General features: G+C 48.1%; 1 protein-coding gene across 3 annotated transcripts in view; it reads right to left on the reverse strand.

Annotated features, from left to right (window-relative positions):
• Positions 1–420: 420 nt before the first annotated feature.
• The window catches only part of LOC109372169 (neuronal acetylcholine receptor subunit alpha-7), an 84,088-nt gene continuing 63,188 nt past the window's right edge, over positions 421–21,320 (reverse strand). For 2 of the 3 annotated variants that reach the window (XM_019625144.1, XM_019625147.1), the window contains 6 exons: positions 16,436–16,515; positions 11,850–12,017; positions 10,699–10,893; positions 9,597–9,683; positions 6,107–6,216; positions 421–1,891 (listed from right to left, as the gene is read on the reverse strand). In XM_019625144.1, coding sequence (XP_019480689.1) covers positions 1,373–1,891; positions 6,107–6,216; positions 9,597–9,683; positions 10,699–10,893; positions 11,850–12,017; positions 16,436–16,515 — 1,159 coding nt within the window. In that variant the 3' untranslated portion in view covers positions 421–1,372. The remainder of the gene's footprint in view (positions 1,892–6,106; positions 6,217–9,596; positions 9,684–10,698; positions 10,894–11,849; positions 12,018–16,435; positions 16,516–21,320) is intronic. The other variant, XM_019625145.1, reaches the window with a different exon arrangement.

Here is a 21,320-nt window from a genome sequence, read left to right on the forward strand (position 1 = left end):
CTCTGAGCAGTTACTGGATGAAACAGTACAACAAGAGAGATCACCCTGTGTCTCCCTGTGATCTCATTAAAAAATAAGAAACACAGGAAGAGGCAAAGTAACTCTTGTCAGCTAGATAATCTAAGTAGAGAGTTCTGTCACCACTCACATTTAAAAGGAAAGGTTTCCCTTGCTTTCAACACACTCATGTCCAGTGAATCACCCCTTCAGCTAGCGCTCTGGCCTGAAGCTGGGTGGACGAGCCGTAGGGAAGCAGCGCCTCCAAAGTCAGAAGCCGTACTTACTGGCTCTGTGCAGCACTGTTGGCCCCTCCTGCTGACCACGACTGGCCTGTCATCTAGGAACGCCATCAGCGACACCACCCCATCCCTTTCCTAACCAGCAGGGAGCCAGAGGAGGTGCCGGGCCCTGCCCCATTGGAAAAACGCATGGGGTACTTTCATGTTAAATGGATCCACAAATTTCTAAGACTAATCAACTTCGGTACATATGAACTGTCAAAGCATTATTAAAAAAAATCACACAGATGGTTTAATGTAGCTTTAGCTATTACATTGGGCTGGTAATTGTAATAGAATCTACGGCCCTTTGCGTTTTGCAGAATAGAGCAGACTTACTCAACTGCCCAGTGTCTGGGGGCAGCACAGAAAACTTGGGAGTCGCCTGCAATCTACAGAAATCCCGGACTTGTCGGGTTCGGGTTCTTCCCTTGACAGGGTAGGTTGGCAGAAATCAGACTGGTAAAAGCATAATTTACAAGACCAACTATGTCTTTCTCCCTCTTAAAAAAACAAACAAAAACAAAATACGCAGAAACAGCATAAAACTGTTTCTCTCTACCACCTGTCTTTGATAAATAAAATCTAAATTATAGCAGAACCAGCCGTTGGGTTTTTAGTTTCAGTTTGGTTTAGTTTTGTTTCCTTTCACCAGTCAATTATTTGAATGGATTTAGCGAGTGTGGTTTATTATTAGTAGGAGTTTCAATCTAGGTTTGTACATAGGGAAAAGCTTAGTTGGATTGTCATGTAGGCCTTCCTGGCACGTGACATGCAGGCATGCAAACCCACTGGGCAGGCCTCCCTCGCAGACCTGAGCCACCCACCTCTATATGCAGGGCTCATCAGGAGGGATGGGCAAAATGACCTCTCTCAGTGGTCCTGTGGACCCAGAGGACGCTCCACGGATCTGAAAGGATTCAACAAAAACGTGCTGACGTTGCATTACTGAAAGTGACAAGGAAACTGTAACAGACGTGATTGACAGCGATCGGGTACACGGATGCCCTCCCGTTGAACGCTGCAATGGGATCAGTGCCCCCCAATTGTCCCCAAGCCAACGCGCTTCCTGCAGGCTGGGGACGAGGACCACGCTAAGCGAAGTCCTTGGAGACGGCCTCGACGAAGTTTGGCGCGGACATGAGGATGCCGATGGTGCAGATGATGGTGAAGACGCAGAAGGCCATGAGGCACAGGCGGTCCACCACGCAGGCGGCGAATTTCCACTCGCTGCGTACCGCCTCGCTCTCGTCCTGGCAGCGGAAGCGGTTGGCGATGTAGCGGACGTCCTCCAGGATCTTGGCCAGGTCCGGGTCCCCTTCGGAGGTCTGCCCGCCGTGGAGCAGGTGCTCATCGTGCGTGGGGGAGCAGGCCAGGCGGCCGCACACAACCCCCGAGTCCGGGGTGGGGGCACAGTGCATACCGTCCAGGCCGCGGAAGCCGATATAGAGCAGGTTGCCGTTGGTGGCCGGGGGCCCCGCCACCGCGCTCATCTCCACGCTGGCCAGGCTACAGCGGCGCTGCTTGTGCTGGCAGACCGGGCGCACCTTGTCCTCCCCCGGCCTCTTCATGCGCAGGAACCATGCGCACCAGTTCAGGAGGATGATTCTAGTCTGGGGAGAGAACCGAGCGTTAGGAGCGCAGGGAAGCAGGCATCAGCCCACGTGATCCTACCACACCAGACCCGTGTCATGCATCCTCAGGGTGACAGGCCCCCCACGCCTTCCCAGGTGACTTTACACAGCCAAGCAGTGCCAACGAGCTACAGTGCTTGGGTCAAATGTGAGCCGCGACTAAGCCAGTGCAGAAAATCACCCTGGAAGTGAGCTGGATTCTTCTCCGTGGGGACGCACTGCAGTCTCAGGGAACACAGCCATGTCGGGGGAGAGGGCAGTCTTGGAAAGAGAGTGCTGAGCTGTGTGAACAGGGCAAGTGGCTTTCCCTCTCTGACCCTTCTCACCTGCAACAGGGACCATCACAACTAACTCCTTGTGAGCTACTCCAGAGGCCACAGCAAACTCACAGAGCCAACCTCCAGGATTTAAATTTTTCAAGGGCAACCCAGTGACATCTGTCAGATACCAGGTGAACTCTTGAAGTGGTTCAGACTGTAATATCAGATTGCTACATCCAGTGCAATGATGTCTTATCATTGCAAAGAGGGTTTATGAAGTTAACCTGATAAAAAGCAAGTGTAGAGAAAGTCAACATGTGGAACAGAAAATGAGGGTATGACATGTTTTCTAAAACGAGGGCATGGTTGTTTTCTAATAAAATTGCATTGGCATAAGTACTTGCTGGGCTGGATTTGGCCACTGGGGTCATAGTTTGCTGACCTCTGATCTAAAGCACTTTAGAATCCTGTGGAGCCTACAAGCACAGAAGGTGCTGGAGAAAAACCGCACTTTTGTTTCTCCCCTCTAATGGAAAGGAGGAGACATCTGAAGCTCAATCAGGTGAAGAAAAGCATTCTTACCAGCCTACTTAGACAAGGAGCTGAAAAGTGGGCCGTTCCCCTGAAATTATCCAAAGACTGATTTCATTTTCACTTTGGTTTATGACTGTAGGCAAATTCCATTGGCAACAGAACAGTTACGTTTCCCATTTGTAAGTACAGGCAGTAAGTTGTACGAGTGCGTTCATGTCTGCAGCACTTTCTCGGTCATCATTTTTGTGACATCTTATCAAAGAGGACTGCAGTAGGCTGCTGCGGACAGGCAACAAAAGGAAGGAGGCAGATGAGCAGTGTCACTGCGGCTGTAAGACAACACTTCGTCATAGCAGGTGGCCCTCTGAGCACCTCCATGGCCTGGAGATGCCTGTGTGCTGACCCTCGAGGGTTTTCCATGATCAGCAGGAGCAGGGGTGCTTGCTCCACATGAATCTTCAGGCCAGTTTGGCCCTCTACACGAGGCTCGTGTGATGTGCCATGTCACTTGGGCCCCTTAAGGCTCTGTGAATTCAGTATAATCTTCCCATCTTACAGATAAAGAAGCTGAGGTTCAAAGAGGCTAATACACTGGCCCAGGATTTCCTCAGGATTAAGTCACCTAACATGAGTGGATTTCTGCAGCCTCATCTGTCACGTCTCTACAGGGTTTTCTTCCAAACTCCTGTGACGTTAGCCCAACCCCCAGGCAGAAGTCACCGGAAAGTCTGAACTAGAGCTTGACCGAGTACACTGGACAGTGAGTGTGTCCAAAGCCAGAAGGGCAGCCAAGTACTCGGAGATCTGAGCAGTAATGCTGGGAGTGTCTCCTGCCAGGTGGGGGGACAACTGAACCTAACATGACCCGCACGCCAAGTTGATTTTAAAATCCATTGCTTGAATCCTGAGCTTTCCAGGCTAAAGCGTCTCCAAAGATGAAACGATCCTCTCGGCACTTATCTAACTGCGCCTGTGACCTCTTCTGGTAGGTTATAGTCTTGTGTCTGGCTGTGCAAATGTCACTTAATGCCACCGCACTCGGCGGGATCTTCTTCATAGCAACAGATCACAGTAAAAGTCCCTTAGAGGTTTTCATGTTTCAAATACACAGGGAAAGAAAGAAAAACGCAGTGTGTTCTATCAAGTGAGAGAAAGAGATACGACCTTCATATTTCATTTGCAGCGACTGGTTTTAACGTGCTCTTGTGTTGAGAGGCAAATAATTATTGCTCTTAATTAAGCTTTTTTTCTGGAGCAGTAAAGTGCTACCAGGTCATTGAAAATGGGTTTGTGTCTTTATGTCTTAATTCCCTTATCTTTACATCAGTGTAAACATCATCAATAATATGTGTTTATATTTTTTTTCATTTGTATAAAAAATCACTGGAAGGAAAAAGTAGGAATTAATTCAAATGATTATCAGTATTGGTGGTTTTCCTTTAAGCAAGATTTCCTTATGTATAATTTTACTTGTATTATGACTTTTGAAACATGCAAATGCATAACCAATTTCAAATGAATGGATGGATAGAGGGATGGTAGAAGAGGGTAAAGGGGGTCAAATATATATGGTGATGGAAGGAAAATTGACTCTGGTGAACACACAATGCAATATACAGATGACGTATTACAGAGTTGTACACTTGAAACCTATGTAACTTTACTAACCATTGTCACCCCAATAAATTTAATTAAAAACAAAAAAGAAAGTGTGTCAGGTTTATCAGAAAGTCAGATGAGTGTGGAGGTGAATGTATGCAAATGTGTCCCAGCTCTTAAGGAGGGGACCTTCTCAAAAGAAGCACACGGATTGTGGTGACAGGACCTGTATGTGAGGTATCACCATTTTGGGGTGCTCACTCCATTGTGGGTGCAAAAAGCTATGAGGGAAAAGTCATTGTAAGTGTAAGAACCTGCCATGGAAAAGGATCTAAGGGGATGCAGCAGCTTTGTAAAGCCAATTTTTCTTCTTTTTAGATTCCACACATAAGTGAAGTCATATGGTATTTGTCTTTCTCTGTCTAACTGATTTCACTCAGCACAGTACCCTCTAGGTCCATCCATGTTGTTGCAAATGGCAAGATTCCACTCTTTTTATAGCTGAGTAATATTCTATTGTATGTATGTATCACATCTTCTTTATGCATGTGCCTAGGATGGGCACTTAGGTTGCCTCCATATCTTGGCTTCTATAGGTAACGCTGGGAAGTCTTCCTGAAGTTTTGTTTGTTTGTTTTTTTAAAGATTTTTATTGGGGAATTGGGGGAATGGGAACAGCGCTGGGGAATTGGGGAAGGGGAACAGACAAGTTGCTGTCGTTTTGTTCTTCATTCCTGAAGTTTTAAGCTTTGTTAACTTGAACAACATACATGCTACAAACTTGCAAAAATTTTAAAATCATCAAAAAGCTGTTTTTTCCTAAGTTACCTTTTGTGTAACTGTAAATTACTGCACAATGGATGTGTTTAGAAGGCCCAAGAACTCTTACATGCATTTTACACCTTGCAGCAGCATTTAGCATGTCGGTGAGCCCTAGACTCCTCTCTGAACTTGGATGTGAGGTTATGGGTCGCCAAAGAAAGGCTCCTTTTGACATGAGAGCGCTTCTTTAGCTCCCAACTGTCCCCTGTCCATGCTCTCTGGACAGTAGGACTGGAAGGCTTGCAGGGCCCACGTAAGAAGCAGGAGGGGGCAGCCCTCCCCGGCCTCGGGATTTGTCACACCGCAGTGCTGTTCTGTCCTCATGCAGTTTTCCTGTGTCAGCAAGGTTGGGCATGCAGCTTGGGACACTAGCCTGGGAAACAGCAGAGCATGTGGGTGGGTGGACATGAGCAGACATCATATTGCATGGTGGTCAGCTGTCACTGGGGAGGTGTGGAATGACCTGGGACTAAGATGCCAGGATACGATGTGAAATCGTTTGTCATCTATTTCCTTTGATGTCATCCCTTTCCCCACTGGTAGCTAGAAACCTTTAGTTCACAGGCTTTGGGTTAGGTTACGTTCCTATGTGTACTGAGTGCATATATTTTTATATCGCTTATGCTGTTTCTTCCTCTCTTCACTCCTGTTGTGAAGAGCTAACCACGTGGCTGTGTGATCTTGTCTGTCGCTTTCAAGGCCGCACAATTCTCCATAGTGTACATGCGAAAAGCAGTTTTAAAAACACCACACTAGCAAAATCAGAGTGGCCAGTGTGTGAGCCCTGCTCTGGGTGTCAGACTGTGAGAAGTGTGTGGCACCCTAAGAGCATGCATACCAGAGCTGTCCTCTAGCAGACATGTGCCCTCGGTGACAAGCTCTAGCCGTTGGTAGGATTTTTCAGCTAAATAAGTCACCGGGGGCACCTCCTTTGGGGAGGGGCCCTGATTCCCTGTGGTGGAGGGTGGGAGGAACGCACCCACTTGGGCATCTTGCCACCATCAGGGTCGTGGTGGTGGTACTGCAACACGATCACGGTGACTACCACAGAGAGGCCCACGATGATCATGGTGCTGGCGAAGTACTGGGCTGTGGAGAGAACAGAGGCAGGGTGAGGCCTGGCCTCCACCAAGCAAATATCACAGGGCAGGGGCAGGGCGACCCAGGCCCACCCTCCACTGCACGGACATCACAGGGCTGCGGGGAAACCCAGGCCCAGCCTTGACAGGGCAGACATCACAGGCTGGGGGGTGGGGGGGAACCTAGGCCCAGCCTGCGGAGTGTGGCCATCACAGGCGCAGTACTTCACAGGGTGTGGGGGGGGTGGGGAAGGGGGGGAAGGACCCAGGCCCTGTTCTCTGACTGCCAGGGAACAGGGGTGAGGCCTGCAAGCAGGCAGGTCTGCCCCAGGCCTGCAGTCCAGCCCCACAGTCAGAGGCCAGCCCGGAGCACAAAGACACATCTTCCCATCACTGACTATACTCTCACGAGATCTGTTCCCCTTCTCCTCCAATGAGGGCTAACAGCGTCTCACAGGATGGTGATGAGGTTATTGCAATGCGAAAGCATGGAGGCCATTATCGGAACTAAAACATCTGGGTGGTGAGGGTGTGGGCCCATCATGATGACTGCAGGATGCGGATGTGCTAGGGTGTAACAAGGGTAAACCTGCGCATCACCTGGCCATCTTATGAGGCCTAGTGGCTTAGGGTACTAGTGTGCAAAACGAATTTGGCCCCATCTACTAGGAGACACTGGGGTGCCAGTTGTCCAGCCTGAGGAAGAGGTTAGCCGTAGTGACTTTTCCGGCTGAGAACATCAGCTTCAGTTGTTTTTTTTTGTTTCTTTTTGGGTGTTTTTTTAAAATATTTTATTGGGGAATTGGGGGAGGGAAACAGCGTTGGGGAATCAGGGAAGGGGAACAAACAAGTTGCTGTCCTTTTGTTCTTCAGCCTAGTTGTGGAGGACGTCGCTTCACTGACCCATGTTGGCATGATCATTGCGCTTTTCCTGGGTGAGGCAGATCAGTTGGCAGCCACTGGACAGCCACTCATGGTGGCTCTTGGCAGCTCACGCAGGCTGCCAGCCACTCACGGGTAGCTTATGGCAGCCCACTGCAGCAGGGCTGCAGCCTACACTGTCGCTGCAGCCCAGATCCAGGTTGAGCTGTTGTTCACCATCTTAGCTGTAGAGGGAGCAGCATCACTGGCCCTCATGTGGGATCTGAACTGGGGCCCTGCTGCTTAGAGGTGGTGTCCCAAGCCAGCTCTTAACCAACGTGCCACTTGGCCAGCCCCAGCTTCAGTTTTGATGGGCACAGATGTGTGTCTCCACCATGGCCCAGGTAAACAGAGCATGGAGCCCGTGAAAGAGTGCCCTTCCAGTCTACTGGCTACCATCTATGAGTCTGGACAGGTAGTCAGCCTCTCAGGCCTCAGCTCATCGACGATACAATAAGGACAGACATGGCTTCTTTGCAGGGTTGCTGCAGGAATTAGCAATTCTATGGGTCAAGGGTCTACGACAAAGCCTGGCACAGGGAGGCGTTCCTTAGTTGGCAACTCTTGATTATTAAATCGTCTGTGTGGTCACCTGCTCAAGGGGGCTAAGCTCAAAGCAGAGAGCATCCTGGTGCAGAGGTCAAGTGCACGGCCCCCACACCTGGTTCAGAGCCCTTTTGCTCGCCAGGCAGGCAGGAACTCACTGTTCTCTTGCAGAGACCAAGAGGTACCTGCAAGCAGCTGCTGGAGGTGGATTTGAGACTTAAAATTAGCATCAGGGACCTCCCAGGAGGGCAGAAGGGAGAGGAGCGTAAACCACACCATGGCTATCATGGGCTGAATTGTGTCCCCCTAACATGTGTATGTTGAAGCTCTAACTCCCAGGACCTCAGAGTGTGAGTATATATGGAGACGGGTCTCTAAAGAAATGATTAAATTCAGAGGAGGTCCTTAGAGTGCAACCTGATCCAATCTGACTGGTGTCCTTATAAGGAGGGGAGATTAGGATGCACAAAGAGACACCAGGGATGCATGCAGAGAGGGAAGACCATGTGAGGACACAGTGAGAGGGGTGGTCATCTGCAGACCAAGGACAGAGGCTTCAGAAGAAACCAACCCTGCTGACACTGATCCTGGGCTTCCAGCCTCCAGAACTGTGAGCAAACACACTTCTGTTGTGTACACCCGCCAGTTGGTGAGATATTACTGCGGTCGCCCAAGCTGACCAAGGCAACGACCTACAGAGGGACCCAGGGTCAAAGGACCACCCAGCTGAAATGTCCACAACAGAGATCAGAGGCCAACATACTGCATCCTTCTAGACACAGGCTGTGCATCAACCAAGACCCTCCCCGCTGGTTCAGCAATCATGCCGACTGCCCCGTTAGGGGCGGTTTCTGTTGCAAGTCTCTATTGAAAGCATCGTGTCGGAAGGTAGAAAGAATGGGACCAGACCATCAAGCTGAAAGGTGGGTCCTTGCTCTCTGGATGGCACTGAGAGAATAGGACACCACAAGGGTGTTTCAGAACAACAATCTCTTGGGCCAAAATATTACACATACAAGGTGCTCCAGAAATCAGGGCCCTGCCTTCTCAGTCTGTGAAGCCTGGGGGTATCCATGTAAGGCTCCCCCATTCCTACCCACCCCTGGTTAACCACACAGGATGGCCCTCCGGTGGCATGAGCCAACAGCAGTGATCACAGGTGGCACTCCTGTTCCTGACCTCCACCGCCACCTGGGAGTGATGATACTCTCATATTAAACCTTACACAGTCAATTGACATTAAATCGTCAATGGCAGAACCTTTGCTCCCTGTCCTCACAGCTGGCTTGGAGGACTGGCTCCCTGACAAGGGACAGAACCCAGGCTGCAGTGGTGAGGGCAATGGACCCCGACCACTGCGCTCCTGAGCACCCCTTTGCTCGTCTATGCTTCTTCCCATCCAGGAAGATGTACAGCCCCATGTGATGTCGCCTCCTGTTCCTGTCATCCCTCCCTGGGCAGAAGGTCATGCCTTACATCTGTTCTGGCCAAAATATATCTGTCCTGCTCACATTTCCTCATGTGCTTTATCAAGTTATCTCAGGACAGAGTGGTGAAGCATTTAGGCGTGCACTGTTCCATTTCACAAAGGATTTGTGGCAAAACAAGCTAAAATGACACATCTCTAATGGTAAAATCTCGGGCTCTGTAACAAGCACGATGGGGAGAATTAGGGAGGAAGGGGACATGTCTGCACTTTATAGCCAAACCCCAAAGCTGGACTCGCCCCTCCCTTGCGTGTGCCCAGCTGAGAAGAGGCCATGGATGGCTCTGAACAGTTACAGCACATCACCTCTCAGGGCAGAACCAGGGGCAGTGCAGCTCTCTGTGGCCATGGAGGAGAACTGCACTCCTTGCCTGTGCTAGGAAATCCTGGGCACCCTCCATGCCCGTATCTTTACATGGAGCCCCTCGCTTGCTTACCTATTAAGGGCACTGAGTCCGAAGTCGCAGGCATGATCTCAGCCACCAGCAACATGAAGACAGTGAGAGACAGCAGAACCGTTATCCCTGGAACATAAACACACAGGGCACCTGAGACAGAACAGGAGGTAAGCATGGCCTGAATTCCATCTAAAGGGGGTCCTAACCTAAGAGTCAAAGAACGAGGGATGGGTTGGGGGAAGGGCGGGTGGTGTCCAAGACATGCCCGAAACCGAGTGCTTGGTTATTTGTATTTATGGAGATGGGCATTTTTCTAGGGGACAGTAACATCATTTACCAGCATCCCAGAGGAGTCCCTGGTAGAGAAAAATTTAGGAGCCAGAATATTAGGGGAACAACGCAAAATGAATCATTGAACTTAGGACAAGCATCTCTGATTTTCTTTATCATACTAGTATTGAGAGGCAGTCTCTTAGCAGGAAAAAGAAGTCATGCAGTCTAAAGTCTGTCTTGACTTTGCCACATACTCACTGTGTGACCTTGGAGAGGTCACTTAACATGTCTAAACCTCGTAGTCAGAAGATGGGCTTGAGAATGGTTTCTATATGTAGGAAACATGGTCTTTAGTAATGCTCTGAGATGTCGACAAACTCACCTTGCCCTTCTAAATCTTAAGTTTTCTTATCTTCCAATTGGATGAGTGTAAGGAATTATACTGTATAGAGCAGTATGCAAATGCAAACTCAGAATGGAATAAACTAACTGAATTATTTTCTGTGCACAACGAATGTTGGCTGGTTGTCAGCAAACAGTGGCATGGGGTGGGAGGAGGGGAGAAAGCACAGCCCCTCAGGGCAGAGCTGGTCCCGTCCTGAGTGTTCCCATTCTCCACCCCTACCCCTTAGCAGAATCAGAGGGCCCTGTGGTACCTCAGGGCATGGCCATCGAGCACAGAGCCTGCATGAGGAGCCGCTGAGCAGGGAGGCACCGTGGACTTGGAGGTCAGTGTGTGATGTGCCACCCATGCCCCGTAACATGTCTGCACCCAGAGCCTGGATGTGCCCCTGTGCTGTCCACAGTGACCCCTACAGAGGTGACCTCCAGGCAGGGCCATCCTGTCCCATGTCAGTCTCCCACTTACCGAGGGAGATTTTCTCCCCAGAGTCTGCAGGGAGCAGAAAGACCAGCAGGGCCAGGGCGGAGATGAGCACGCAGGGGATGAGCAGGTTGAGGCCATAGTAGAGGGTCCTGCGACGAATGGTCACCGTGAAGGTGACATCTGGGTACGGCTCTTTGCAGCACTCGTAGAACTTCTCGCTCCGCTTGCCTGGGATTCCTCCATGGGGAGGGGGAGGAAGGAACCGACGTTTGGATGAAATTACCCTGTTTGTTTATTTTAATGACTATAACACACAAACGTAGCCATGGAGTATGAAGTGCTAAACATAGGTAATCAGTGCTTGAATAGACACTTTCTGGCTTGTCATAGAGTTGTTGAGGAGTATCTTAGTGAAATTTGAAGAAATTAGTGGATTATTTTTGATCAATTGGAATTGCATGTGCTGTACACTGCATGCTTGTGCTCCCCAGAGTTATTATGTTCAAATCCTAACCCCTAATGTGAGGGTGTTAGGAGGTGGGGCCTTTGCGAGGGGATTGGGTCAGGGGTGGTGCCCTCATGAATGGGATTAGTGCCCTTATAGAGACCCCAGAGAGCTCCCTTGTCCCTTCTGCTGTGTGAGGACACAGCAAGAAGACAGCCATCTATGAGCCAGGAAGTGAGCTGTCACCACACACTGGATCTACCCATACCATGACCTTGGACTTGCAGCCCCCAGAACTACGAGAAATAAACGTCTGTTGTTCATTAGCCACCTAGTCTGTGGTGTCTGTTCCAGCAGCCAGAGCGGACTAAGACCATGAGTATAAATAATACATTGTAAACGTTACACCATTATAAATGCAATTATTGTTTTTCTTAAAATCATCAAACACAGGCTCTCATGACCTGCAGCTCGCTGCCCGACGTGATTTTAGGAATGCAGCAGCTCAAATGATGGACGGACGCCTGCACGAGCGCTGGCTCGTTTAAGTGCTTCCTCATGGGAAGAGCTGAATTTTCTAATTGCTTTTGTTTCTCATCCTATTGCTCTCAGTGAGTTATGGAGGATGCTGCAGGATTCAACAAATGCTCACTGAGCAGCTCAGTGGAAAATCCCAGGCAAATCCCAGGCTTTTTAGGCAAGCACAGCTTCCTTCCAGCTGGGAGTCTTGTGTTTTTGCTGGGCTTACCCACAAGGTCCCATTCTCCATTTGGAATGTAGCCACTGATGTCTGCCTCCTGCATCTGGAGGTCCAAAGACCACCCTCCGTAGGACCAGGACCCAAACTTCAGTTTGCACTGCTGCACGTCGAAGGGGAACCAGCGCACATCAATGTAGCAGGAGCTCTTGAATATGCCTGGAACAGAAACCGGCAAGAGACCAAGATGGGAGCTGCCGGGGACGCTCTGCACACTCGGCGGCCTTGCACTGCCGGCAGGAGCACAAGTCAGTGCAGCCGCTACGGAAACAGTATAGAGGTCCCTCAAACAATTATAAATGGGACAACCACATGACCCAGTCACCCTGCTGCTGGGCACACATCCAAAGGAAACAAAATCACTGTCTCAAAGAGCCTGCTGCACCCCATGTTCACTGCAGCACCCCATGTTCACTGCAGCATCATTTACAATTGCCAAGATGTAGAAGCAACCTAAGTGTTTGTCAATGGATATATGGGTAAAAACACACACATGCACATATGCATATCTGTGTATACACATAACGTTTATATTATTCAGCCTTAAAAAAGATAGAAACCCTGTCATTCACAACAATACAGATGAACTTGGAGGATATTGTGCTCAGTGAAATAGCCAGAGAGAGAAAGACAAATACTGCATGGTATCACTTGTATGTAGAATTTGAAAATAAATAGTTGAACTCATAGAAACAGAGAGTTGAATGGTGGTTGCCAGGGGCTGGAGGGTAAGGAGAGATTCATCAAAGGGTACAAACTTTCAGGTATAAAATGGATAAGTTTTGAGGATCTAATGTATAGCATGGTGGCTACAGTTAATAACATCATATACTTAAAATCTGTAAGACAGTAGATCTTAAGCATTTTCACCAAAATAAAATAAAATAAAAATAACTATGTGAAGTGATGGATATGTTAACTTGATGGAGAAATCATTGTGTTTACATATATTAAATCATCACGTTGTATACTTTAAATATATTACAATTTCATTTGTCAGCTATACCTCAATAAAGCTGGGAAAACATTAAAAATAAAAAATAAACACATAGTAATCCCTTGACCTGTCTCCTCACATGCTGTTCATAAAGCCCAACGCCTACCCTTTGTGGGTTGAAACACTTTCCCACCTGACAAGGGCTGGCGAGTTAAACAATACATTACTTATAATGTTTTGAATGTCATTTTGATAAAAAAAGACATTTTGCTTTGCGCACACATCCTGTGGTCCTCTCGTGCTCCCTTCAAGAGGAGGTGATGTGGTATGATCTTACTTATAAATGGAATCTAATGAACAAACAAAACAGAAACAGACTCATTGATACAAAGAACAAACTGATGACTGCCAGACGGGAGGGTGGTTAGGGGTTGGGTGAAAAAGGTGGAGGGATTAAGAAGTACAAATTGGTAGTTACAAAATAGTCATGGGGATGTAAAGTAAAACAGGGAATATGGTCAATAATATTTTAATAACTATGTATCATGTCAGGTGGGTACCAGACTTATTGGGGGGAATCAGTGCATAAATTATATAAATGTCTAACCACTGTGCTATACACCTGAAACTAAATAATATTGAATATTAACTGTAATTGCAAATGAAGAAGAAAAAAAAAAGAGGCGATATGGGCACCAGGGCCTCTCGACTGGGAGAATCCATGAGAACTTTAGTCTATCCTTTCCTTCCAGACTGCAGCTAGACCTGTTAGAACAAGCTGGGTCTTTGAAAAAATCTCCAGAAAAGAGCTCAGTGGAAGCTTCACTGTCTTAAAATTCAAGACAACACCAACATGTTCTATCGAAGACTGTTCTGAGGGATGTCTGTGCAAATAATCGGTAGATCTGTACACTTGCTCTTACCGTGCGTGCGCATTGCCAAATTCTAAATATAAGAGAAAAGTAAAGGATGAAAAAAAACCCTAGAGACGTTGATAAAAATGATGACGTATTTAGAAACAGAATTTGAAAGGGGTGTGTGTGTGTGTGTGTGTGTGTGTGTGTGTGTGTGTGTGTGGTAGTGAGTGGGGTGGGTATTTTCCTTAGGTTAAAAATTGAGAAAATACTTGGTTATCTAGAAATACACTATGAGGAGGATACTTTTAACTAGTCTGAGTTCTAGATTCAGACCAGAACAAGGACTAATAGGTTTCAGTTGAAGAGATAGCGCTTGGTTACAAGAGTGAGTTTCCACTGAAAAGAGGGGCTCCAGGCTAGGACGAGATGGAAGTGAGTTTTCTGGCAGGTCACTGGGAGGAGACTAGCCAGTTACAGCCGTGTGCTCCTGCCTGCCCAGAGAAAGGCTGGAAGGCAGTGGAAGGCACAGCACAGGGTCCCAGTGCTCAGAGGGACAGGGCAGGTGATCTGGTCATTTCGGCTACCAAACTGAAGGAAGAATGAATGAAGGGGCTCAATGGCCTGGCAGACATGGACCCCCCCCCCTCCCACAACCAAGTTGGGAAAGACATAAACCTCCTGTCCCCTGGAGTCCCTTTAAATATAGTCGCAGTGTCACATCCAGTGTTCATAGGAATCTAGAAATCCTTAGAGACACTGCCCTCCCATTAATGGGCTAGAGCCCCCCAAACCCAAAGTGCTTGTAGAAAATGGAACTCTACAACTGAATCATTCCATTTGTATGAAATGACCAGATAAAGAGAATCTTTAGAGGCAGAAAGCAGGGCGGTGGTGGCCTGAGACTGGCAGTGAGCACGGGGGTTGTTAACCACAAACAGACAAAAGGGATCTTTTTGGGGTGATGGCAAATGTTTAAAACTAGATTGTGGTAATGGCTGCACAACTCTGTGAATATACTAAAAGTCATTGACTCATGCACTTCAAATGGGTGAATTGTATGATATATAAATTTATTATACATCAACAAAGCTGTTAAAAATAAAAAATATGAAATGGAAAAGAAAGCCAAGCGTCTATTTCAAAGCTTGTACCCAGAACACTCCTTTGCTTGTACTCAGCTACGAGGACAGGGAAGCATCCAGACTGGTCTACACTTCCCCAGGGCACAGGCTGCACCAACCAGATAGCTCCACACACTCCTGCCAATGCAGGGGGGCCCCCACAGTCACAGCACAGTGTCCTGTCCTGCCCAGGCTCCTGGGCTGTGGAGGTCAGGACACAGGGACAGCCCCCAAGGGGGCTTCTGCACAAAAGGCTCAGGTGACAATAGTCTCAGCCTTCCAGACCAGTCTGGAGCACCATATCCTTCTCCACTGATGATGACTGGAGGCCATTTTCTAAGACAGACCCCATACTAAAAGCTGGAATGTAGAGACTGGTGAAGAAGAATGTACCTGTGATGGCAGACACATCCCACAGCTCCGTGTGCAAGGGGCCGGCTGGTAGGAGAGAGTCGGCTTGGAAAGGGGGAGTGAAAGGGGCTGGGGAGGGAAGCTTGCCCTTTCAGATAGAAAGCCTGAAGCCCGCAGCTCTCCAATCTGTACAGATAGTGCTGGAAGGGCTCTGCCTTTCACGGCGTCAAACACTCACTCATTTGTTCATTTATCAGCTTGGCCAGGCACCTGATTGATTAGGTGGTTTCAAGGTGAGTACACAGATTCTGCCCGTGGGGTGCTTATCATCTGCTAACAAGGAAGCGCATGTAAACAACCATCCAGAAAGCAGAGGCGGCGGTGCTGTGAGCTGTGAGTTGGATCAGAAGGCGTGAGCCTGGGACTGACTGCGAGGATGGGCGTGCATGTGTGTGAACCTGTGTGAGTGTGTGTGCTGTGTGTGGTGGTGGAGGGGCGGAGGGGTGGTTGCAGATTGTCTGGGGGCAGAAAATTAAACAACCAGTTGCAGTGGGGAGGAGATAGTCCTGGAATAGAGCATGTCAAAAATCATCTAAGATTTTCTTAAGCCTCAGGGCCATAGAGCTCATGTTCCTGAGCCATGGACAGCTCGCTCACCCAGCAATCAGGGCCCCGAGGATCCATGGGAATGATGGGCTGGAGGGGGAAGAACCAACCCCAGGAAGCAGTTAGCTGAGAAGGCAGAGAGAGGCTCATTCAGGACTAAGTCACTAGTGAGCTCCTGGTTGAAGCCATGTGATCTGGGATCTGACAGGTGGGTAACGCCCACACTCAAGAAGCCAGCCCAGCAAGTTCACCGTCTTGCCCCCAACACCTGGAGAGCGGCACCCACCATGACACCACTCTGGTGGGAAGGAAAACGGCAAGCTGAAATGGACAGAACATAGCCTGGGGGTGGCTTGCCCGTGGGAAGGAGAGCTGGGAATGAGCAGACAAGGGAGGCTTGGCTTCAGTTGTGAATTAAATTTAAAGACCACACGGCAGACAATAAGAAAATGTGACACAGGTTGGCAAAGACAGCTTGAGCCGTGATCGTAACACAAATCTAAAGAGGAAGGTGGCCTTGTTATATTCAGGAAGTATGTGCGAGCATAGGAGAGAAGGAAGCAGGAAGGGTGGGCGGGAACAGAGGCAAAGGATGCCCAGGGGATACACCGAGCTAGCCCACCCCTCCTGGGAGCACCATGGGGACGGGCTCCCCCAACTTGCTTACATTGTCTAACTGTAGAGGACGAAGGAAGTAGGTCTTACCTGGAGGGAGGTACTGGCAATGCCCAGAAGAATTCACTAGCACATTGGTGTGGAATGTGGCATCAAATCTCTCATCAGCACTAGAAACAGAAAAAGGATTTTGTGAGCTGGCACTGCCACTCCGGTGCTCCCAGGTCTGTTATTACCATGGTCTGAGCAGCTCTGAGAGGTTCTCTGGCCACCCAGGCTCCGGTCTGAGAGCACGTTTTGCAGCTGACTGGGGAGATCTCCAAGCACAGGCTGGAAGGGGCCCATGTCCACTGCTGTTTTAAATGAACTGTGGTTTTATTTCATATGCATATAAAACAAAGTTCTTAGCAAAAATACAACCTGAAGACAATGTAAGAGACACCAGCAGATGAGGAATTTCAGTCTCTCTGTAGGACACGGAGAGCAGGTGGAGGATAATGCCACTGTCAGCCCCATAAGGGCGGGGGCTCTGCCCCACCAGGTCAAAGCTCTAGTTCCAGCCTCTTGAAACGGCCCAGATGCTTAACAAATATAACTTGAATGAGTGCAGCTGAAGGTGCCAAGGGGAGCTGGGTACCAGCAGGGCCCCAGAGGGGTCCTGGGCTCCAAGATTAGCGATGACGGGAAGGAGGACAGGGGAAGACAACAGAATTAGGTACAAGTTTTAGAGAAACGCACCCGAGTCCCTCCCCTGCCCATGTTCAGAACATCCTGCAGCCAGGAGTTAGCAACTTGAACAAGTGGGGGAGACACAACACAGGAAGCAAACACAACAATGAAAGCCAACAGCCCCTATTACCCATGCCTTTTACTTTCTTTATTCTGACACGTTGACATCTGGGGCCTTGCTGACCCTCGAGGAAGCGTCCCTCTTTTCTCACCCACTAGGTTGAGCCAATTCCTAGACATAGTAAACAGCTTGCCCAGGAGTGTACCTCTCCAACATAGACTGACAAATCCAGGGCCCACAGCCCAACCACCTCTGTTGTCAGGGTTTAACATGCTAGGCCAACAGCCACCTGCCCTCAACATCCAGGGCCACATACCAGACAGCTAAGGACAGTCCTTATGCCCCAGAGCCCACTGACATTACTCCAGCAAGCCAACCCCAAGCCTCCTCACCCTGCTTTGTCCGTCACTTTCCACAGAAACCACCACAGAGGCTCGTGCCCACATCCCCCCTTCCCCTCCCCCCACCTCCTGACAGGCCTGGTGCTGCCCCGTGTGGCCCTGCATGGCATGGCGTGCCTCCTGTTTCTAGGGAACTGTGAGCAAAAACGTCGTCCTTCGTGAAAGGCATTTTGTGTCTGCATGTGTAACCATAGCTGATCAAAACCAATTCCAGGAACCCTTAAAACACGGTCCTACTCATCAATTAAAAAAAAACAAAAAAAAAACTGTCTCAAGAAAATGTAGGCAGCTGGTCAAGGTTCTAGCACCACACAGTAAAGTAGCCCTCATTGTAGCACTTGGGGGATCTCCAGTAAGGTCTCCCCACTTCTACAGAGCCTGAGGCTGCTTTCTCTATTCCCGAGGGTCTTTAAATAGAAAAGTCAGATCACGAGACAGTTGAGAACCGTGTGACAGACGCCATCAGGGATAGACACACAGAGACAGCACTCCAAGAGGACATAGTCAAAGAGAGTAATGAAACATTATGCCTTAAAAAAGTAATATCCTCACAAAAATTCAAGAGAATATCGCATTTAGAAAAACAAGATGCACAATGGAAGTTAAAATATGATTTATGAAATGGCTTTTTATTATAAGTGGGTGGGAGGTTTGGCTGATAAAAATCAGAGATGAAACAAATGTAGGATAGAAACAACACGGGCCTCAGAGGACAGGCCCGGGGAACTCACATAACAGAAGCTTGTGAGAGTGGGCAGGAGGGAGAAATCACATGGAGAAACTTCCTAGAGGCAAAAGAAACCACTGGAGCATGAAGGCAAAGAAAGACATTTTCAAGAAAGTGAAGTCCTCTGAGAACTTGTTTTCCATGGTCATGAGCTTCAGGATCAGCTCCAGAAAAACAAAGGTGAATGCTAAGAAAGAAGAAAGGAACTTTTGGACTAAACCTGGAGACCATGAAAAGGGATTTTCTTTTGTCTAATATACTTTTCTAATTTTTTAATTACAGATGACATACAATATTATATTAGTTGCAGGCATCCAGTGTAGCAATTAGACATTTATATACCTTATAAAGCGATTCCCCTGATAGGTCTAGTACCCAGCTGACATCACACAATTATTACAATATTAATGACTATATTCCCTATACTGTACTTCACATCCCCGTGACTGCTTTTATAACTGGCAATTTGCACATCTTAAGCCCTTCCCCAAGAAAAGGGATTTTCATGATGAGCTGTGCAGAGGGCCTGGAAAAGAGGGAGGAGGGGTCCAAATTACAGCAGGATAGAGGGGTCTTTGAGGAGAATAGAGTGGAGTCAAAGCAATGGAAAGAAGAAATAACAATCTGGAAAGCATCATGGATTTCATTAATGACACATAATTTTTAAAATCTTGTAATAAGAAAAAAAAAAAGGCAACCAGAAACTCCAGGAAAAAAAGAATACGGTACAAGACAGTCACAGTTTGAATATGAAACAAAAATGTGATGAAGCTTAAAGGAAGAAGGATGGGGGTGAGAATAAAGTTGTCATACAATAATAGCGCTTTGAGATGAGGCAAGTTACAGCCACCCCCTTACCTGTAAACACACACAGACAAAGAGGGAGGAGGAGGTGGGCTCGGGATGCAAATATCCTTTGCTTGACAGCAGTCTGCACCCACCTGTCATAATGCGTCACATTATAAATAGTGACTGAAAATGTGGACCTTCACAAACTCACTCCGGGTCATAACTGTGATTTTCCAACCAGGTTCTCTGGAACCCTGAGACTCTGTGGATGCGCTCCGGGGTTCCTGCAAACATCTGATCCCAGTATTGTCTTTTCCTTCTATTTTCAGAATTCTAATAAAAGTCCAAACACACTCAAAAGACGGTTTACAAATCTGTAACTCTTCAGAGACTACCAGCGCCTTAACTCATGTGAGCTGGTAAACTCCTTTTTCAGGACGGCAGTTAAGCCTGCTCCTGCCAGGAATGGGCGTGTATTCGCACCTCTTGTACGAACCACCCAGTGAGGCTGCGGTTTTGCATCACTGTGTAAAAATATTTACATTGGAAGGTACAGTTCCAGCACAGGATCCGGATGTGGCTTGTCACGTGTTCCTGGCTGGTGGCAGCAAGAACAGAGTGAGATGCCATGTGTGGCACAGGAAAAGCATGGCTTTGCTTATTTTAAGCTTGGGTTTCTTCTTGTCTGGTTTTTGTATTTATGAGAAAGCCTGAGCATCTGTTAGATCCATGATTCAATTCTGGGAGGGGAAAAAAAAATTCCTCCAAGCTCTTCGTCCACGCAATTGGATCCATTTAATTGAAGAGACTCCGGAGATCACAAGACAAATGGGTAAAAACAAGGTAAAAATTGGTTACCATTAGCAACGGCTTACCTATGTGACTCAGGGATTTCTGAATATGGTGCAACCAAGCCGAAAAATTGAGTTAAACAAACCGGTAACACTGTCATCGATGATATAAATTCAAATCTTACTATACATGATGGCAGTTTTAGGGTCTTTTTGCACATAAATGATACAAGAGAAAACTCTTATAATACATGTGGAGTCATGCCACTCTCTCTGTGTTGACCATTAGGGCTGGAGATAAGGTTTGTTTGAAACAGGGCCCTACTGCTAAAAAATGAATCTGAAAGCGGCTTTCTGAGGCAGGGGATAAGTCCCGGGAAACACGAGTGGCCCAAACCAGTGCAGGGACCTGGCAGGCGACAGTGTCAGTGCTGTTTACCACCCTGCTGGCACTGTGAGCACACAGTGGTGCTCAGTTGGGGGCAGCTGACCATGGGTTGGTGAGAATGCAGGTGTGCAGCCAGCACATATGAATGGCCGTGGATGCTGGGGTGTGTCCACTGCATGCGATTCACTTCCTCTCTCTGCTCCGCTGTGTGTTTGTGTTTGCTCTCTGTATTAACAGTTCAAAAACAGTCACACACACACACACACACACACACACACACACAATTTCCTCACTCCTGGAAGACACAATGCACCCTCAGATATCTTGAAGATACAGGCACGTGGCCCCTTCGGTCCTTCTCTCTCAGGCTGCCTCAGTCCTTGTCTGGCCTGTGATAGACAGGTGAGCTGTTGATGTCACCAATGGGGAGACAAGGGCAATCAGTGGGGCCTTGGACACAAAAGAGTGACCATAGAGAGGAGAGTACTTAACCCAGATATTCTGAGTGCAGGTCCCATGCCCTTAGTGGGGGGTCAGGAGGGGCAGGCATTTGCACAGGCTCTAGAGATGGGCAGAACCCCCACCGGTGGGAAGGAAGGTGGGTGTGTCCCCAGCCTTTAGAGCAAAGAAAATGACAAAGGACAGATATAACTTCACATATTGATAAAGCCTCAATCTGCCAAGAAGTCACAGCAATCATACATTCATCCCTACGCAAACAAGCTGCTGTATATGTGAATCAAAACCAGATGGAAGTGAAAAAAAGTAGACAAATCCACAATAAGAGTTGGAGATGTCAACATTCCTCTCTCAACACTTCATGGCAGGACAACTGGACCACGACAACCTGAGGGACAGAAAACACTTCCCCCGGCAACCTCAAGAACATACCGTTTTCAAGTCCCCAGGGAGTGTGTACTAGGACAGACCCTGTCCTGATCCATAAGACAAACCTCATCAACTTTGGATGACCTGACACCATTCAGAGGGTGACGTGCCCATAGCACAAGCAGATTAGAAGCAAGTAACAGGGAGATAACAAGGAAATCTCCAAACACTTGGAATCTAAACACCAGACTCCTAGATAAA

Source organism: Hipposideros armiger, unplaced genomic scaffold, assembly GCF_001890085.2.
Source record: "Hipposideros armiger isolate ML-2016 unplaced genomic scaffold, ASM189008v1 scaffold_617, whole genome shotgun sequence".
NCBI classification, from domain to species: Eukaryota; Metazoa; Chordata; class Mammalia; order Chiroptera; family Hipposideridae; genus Hipposideros; species Hipposideros armiger.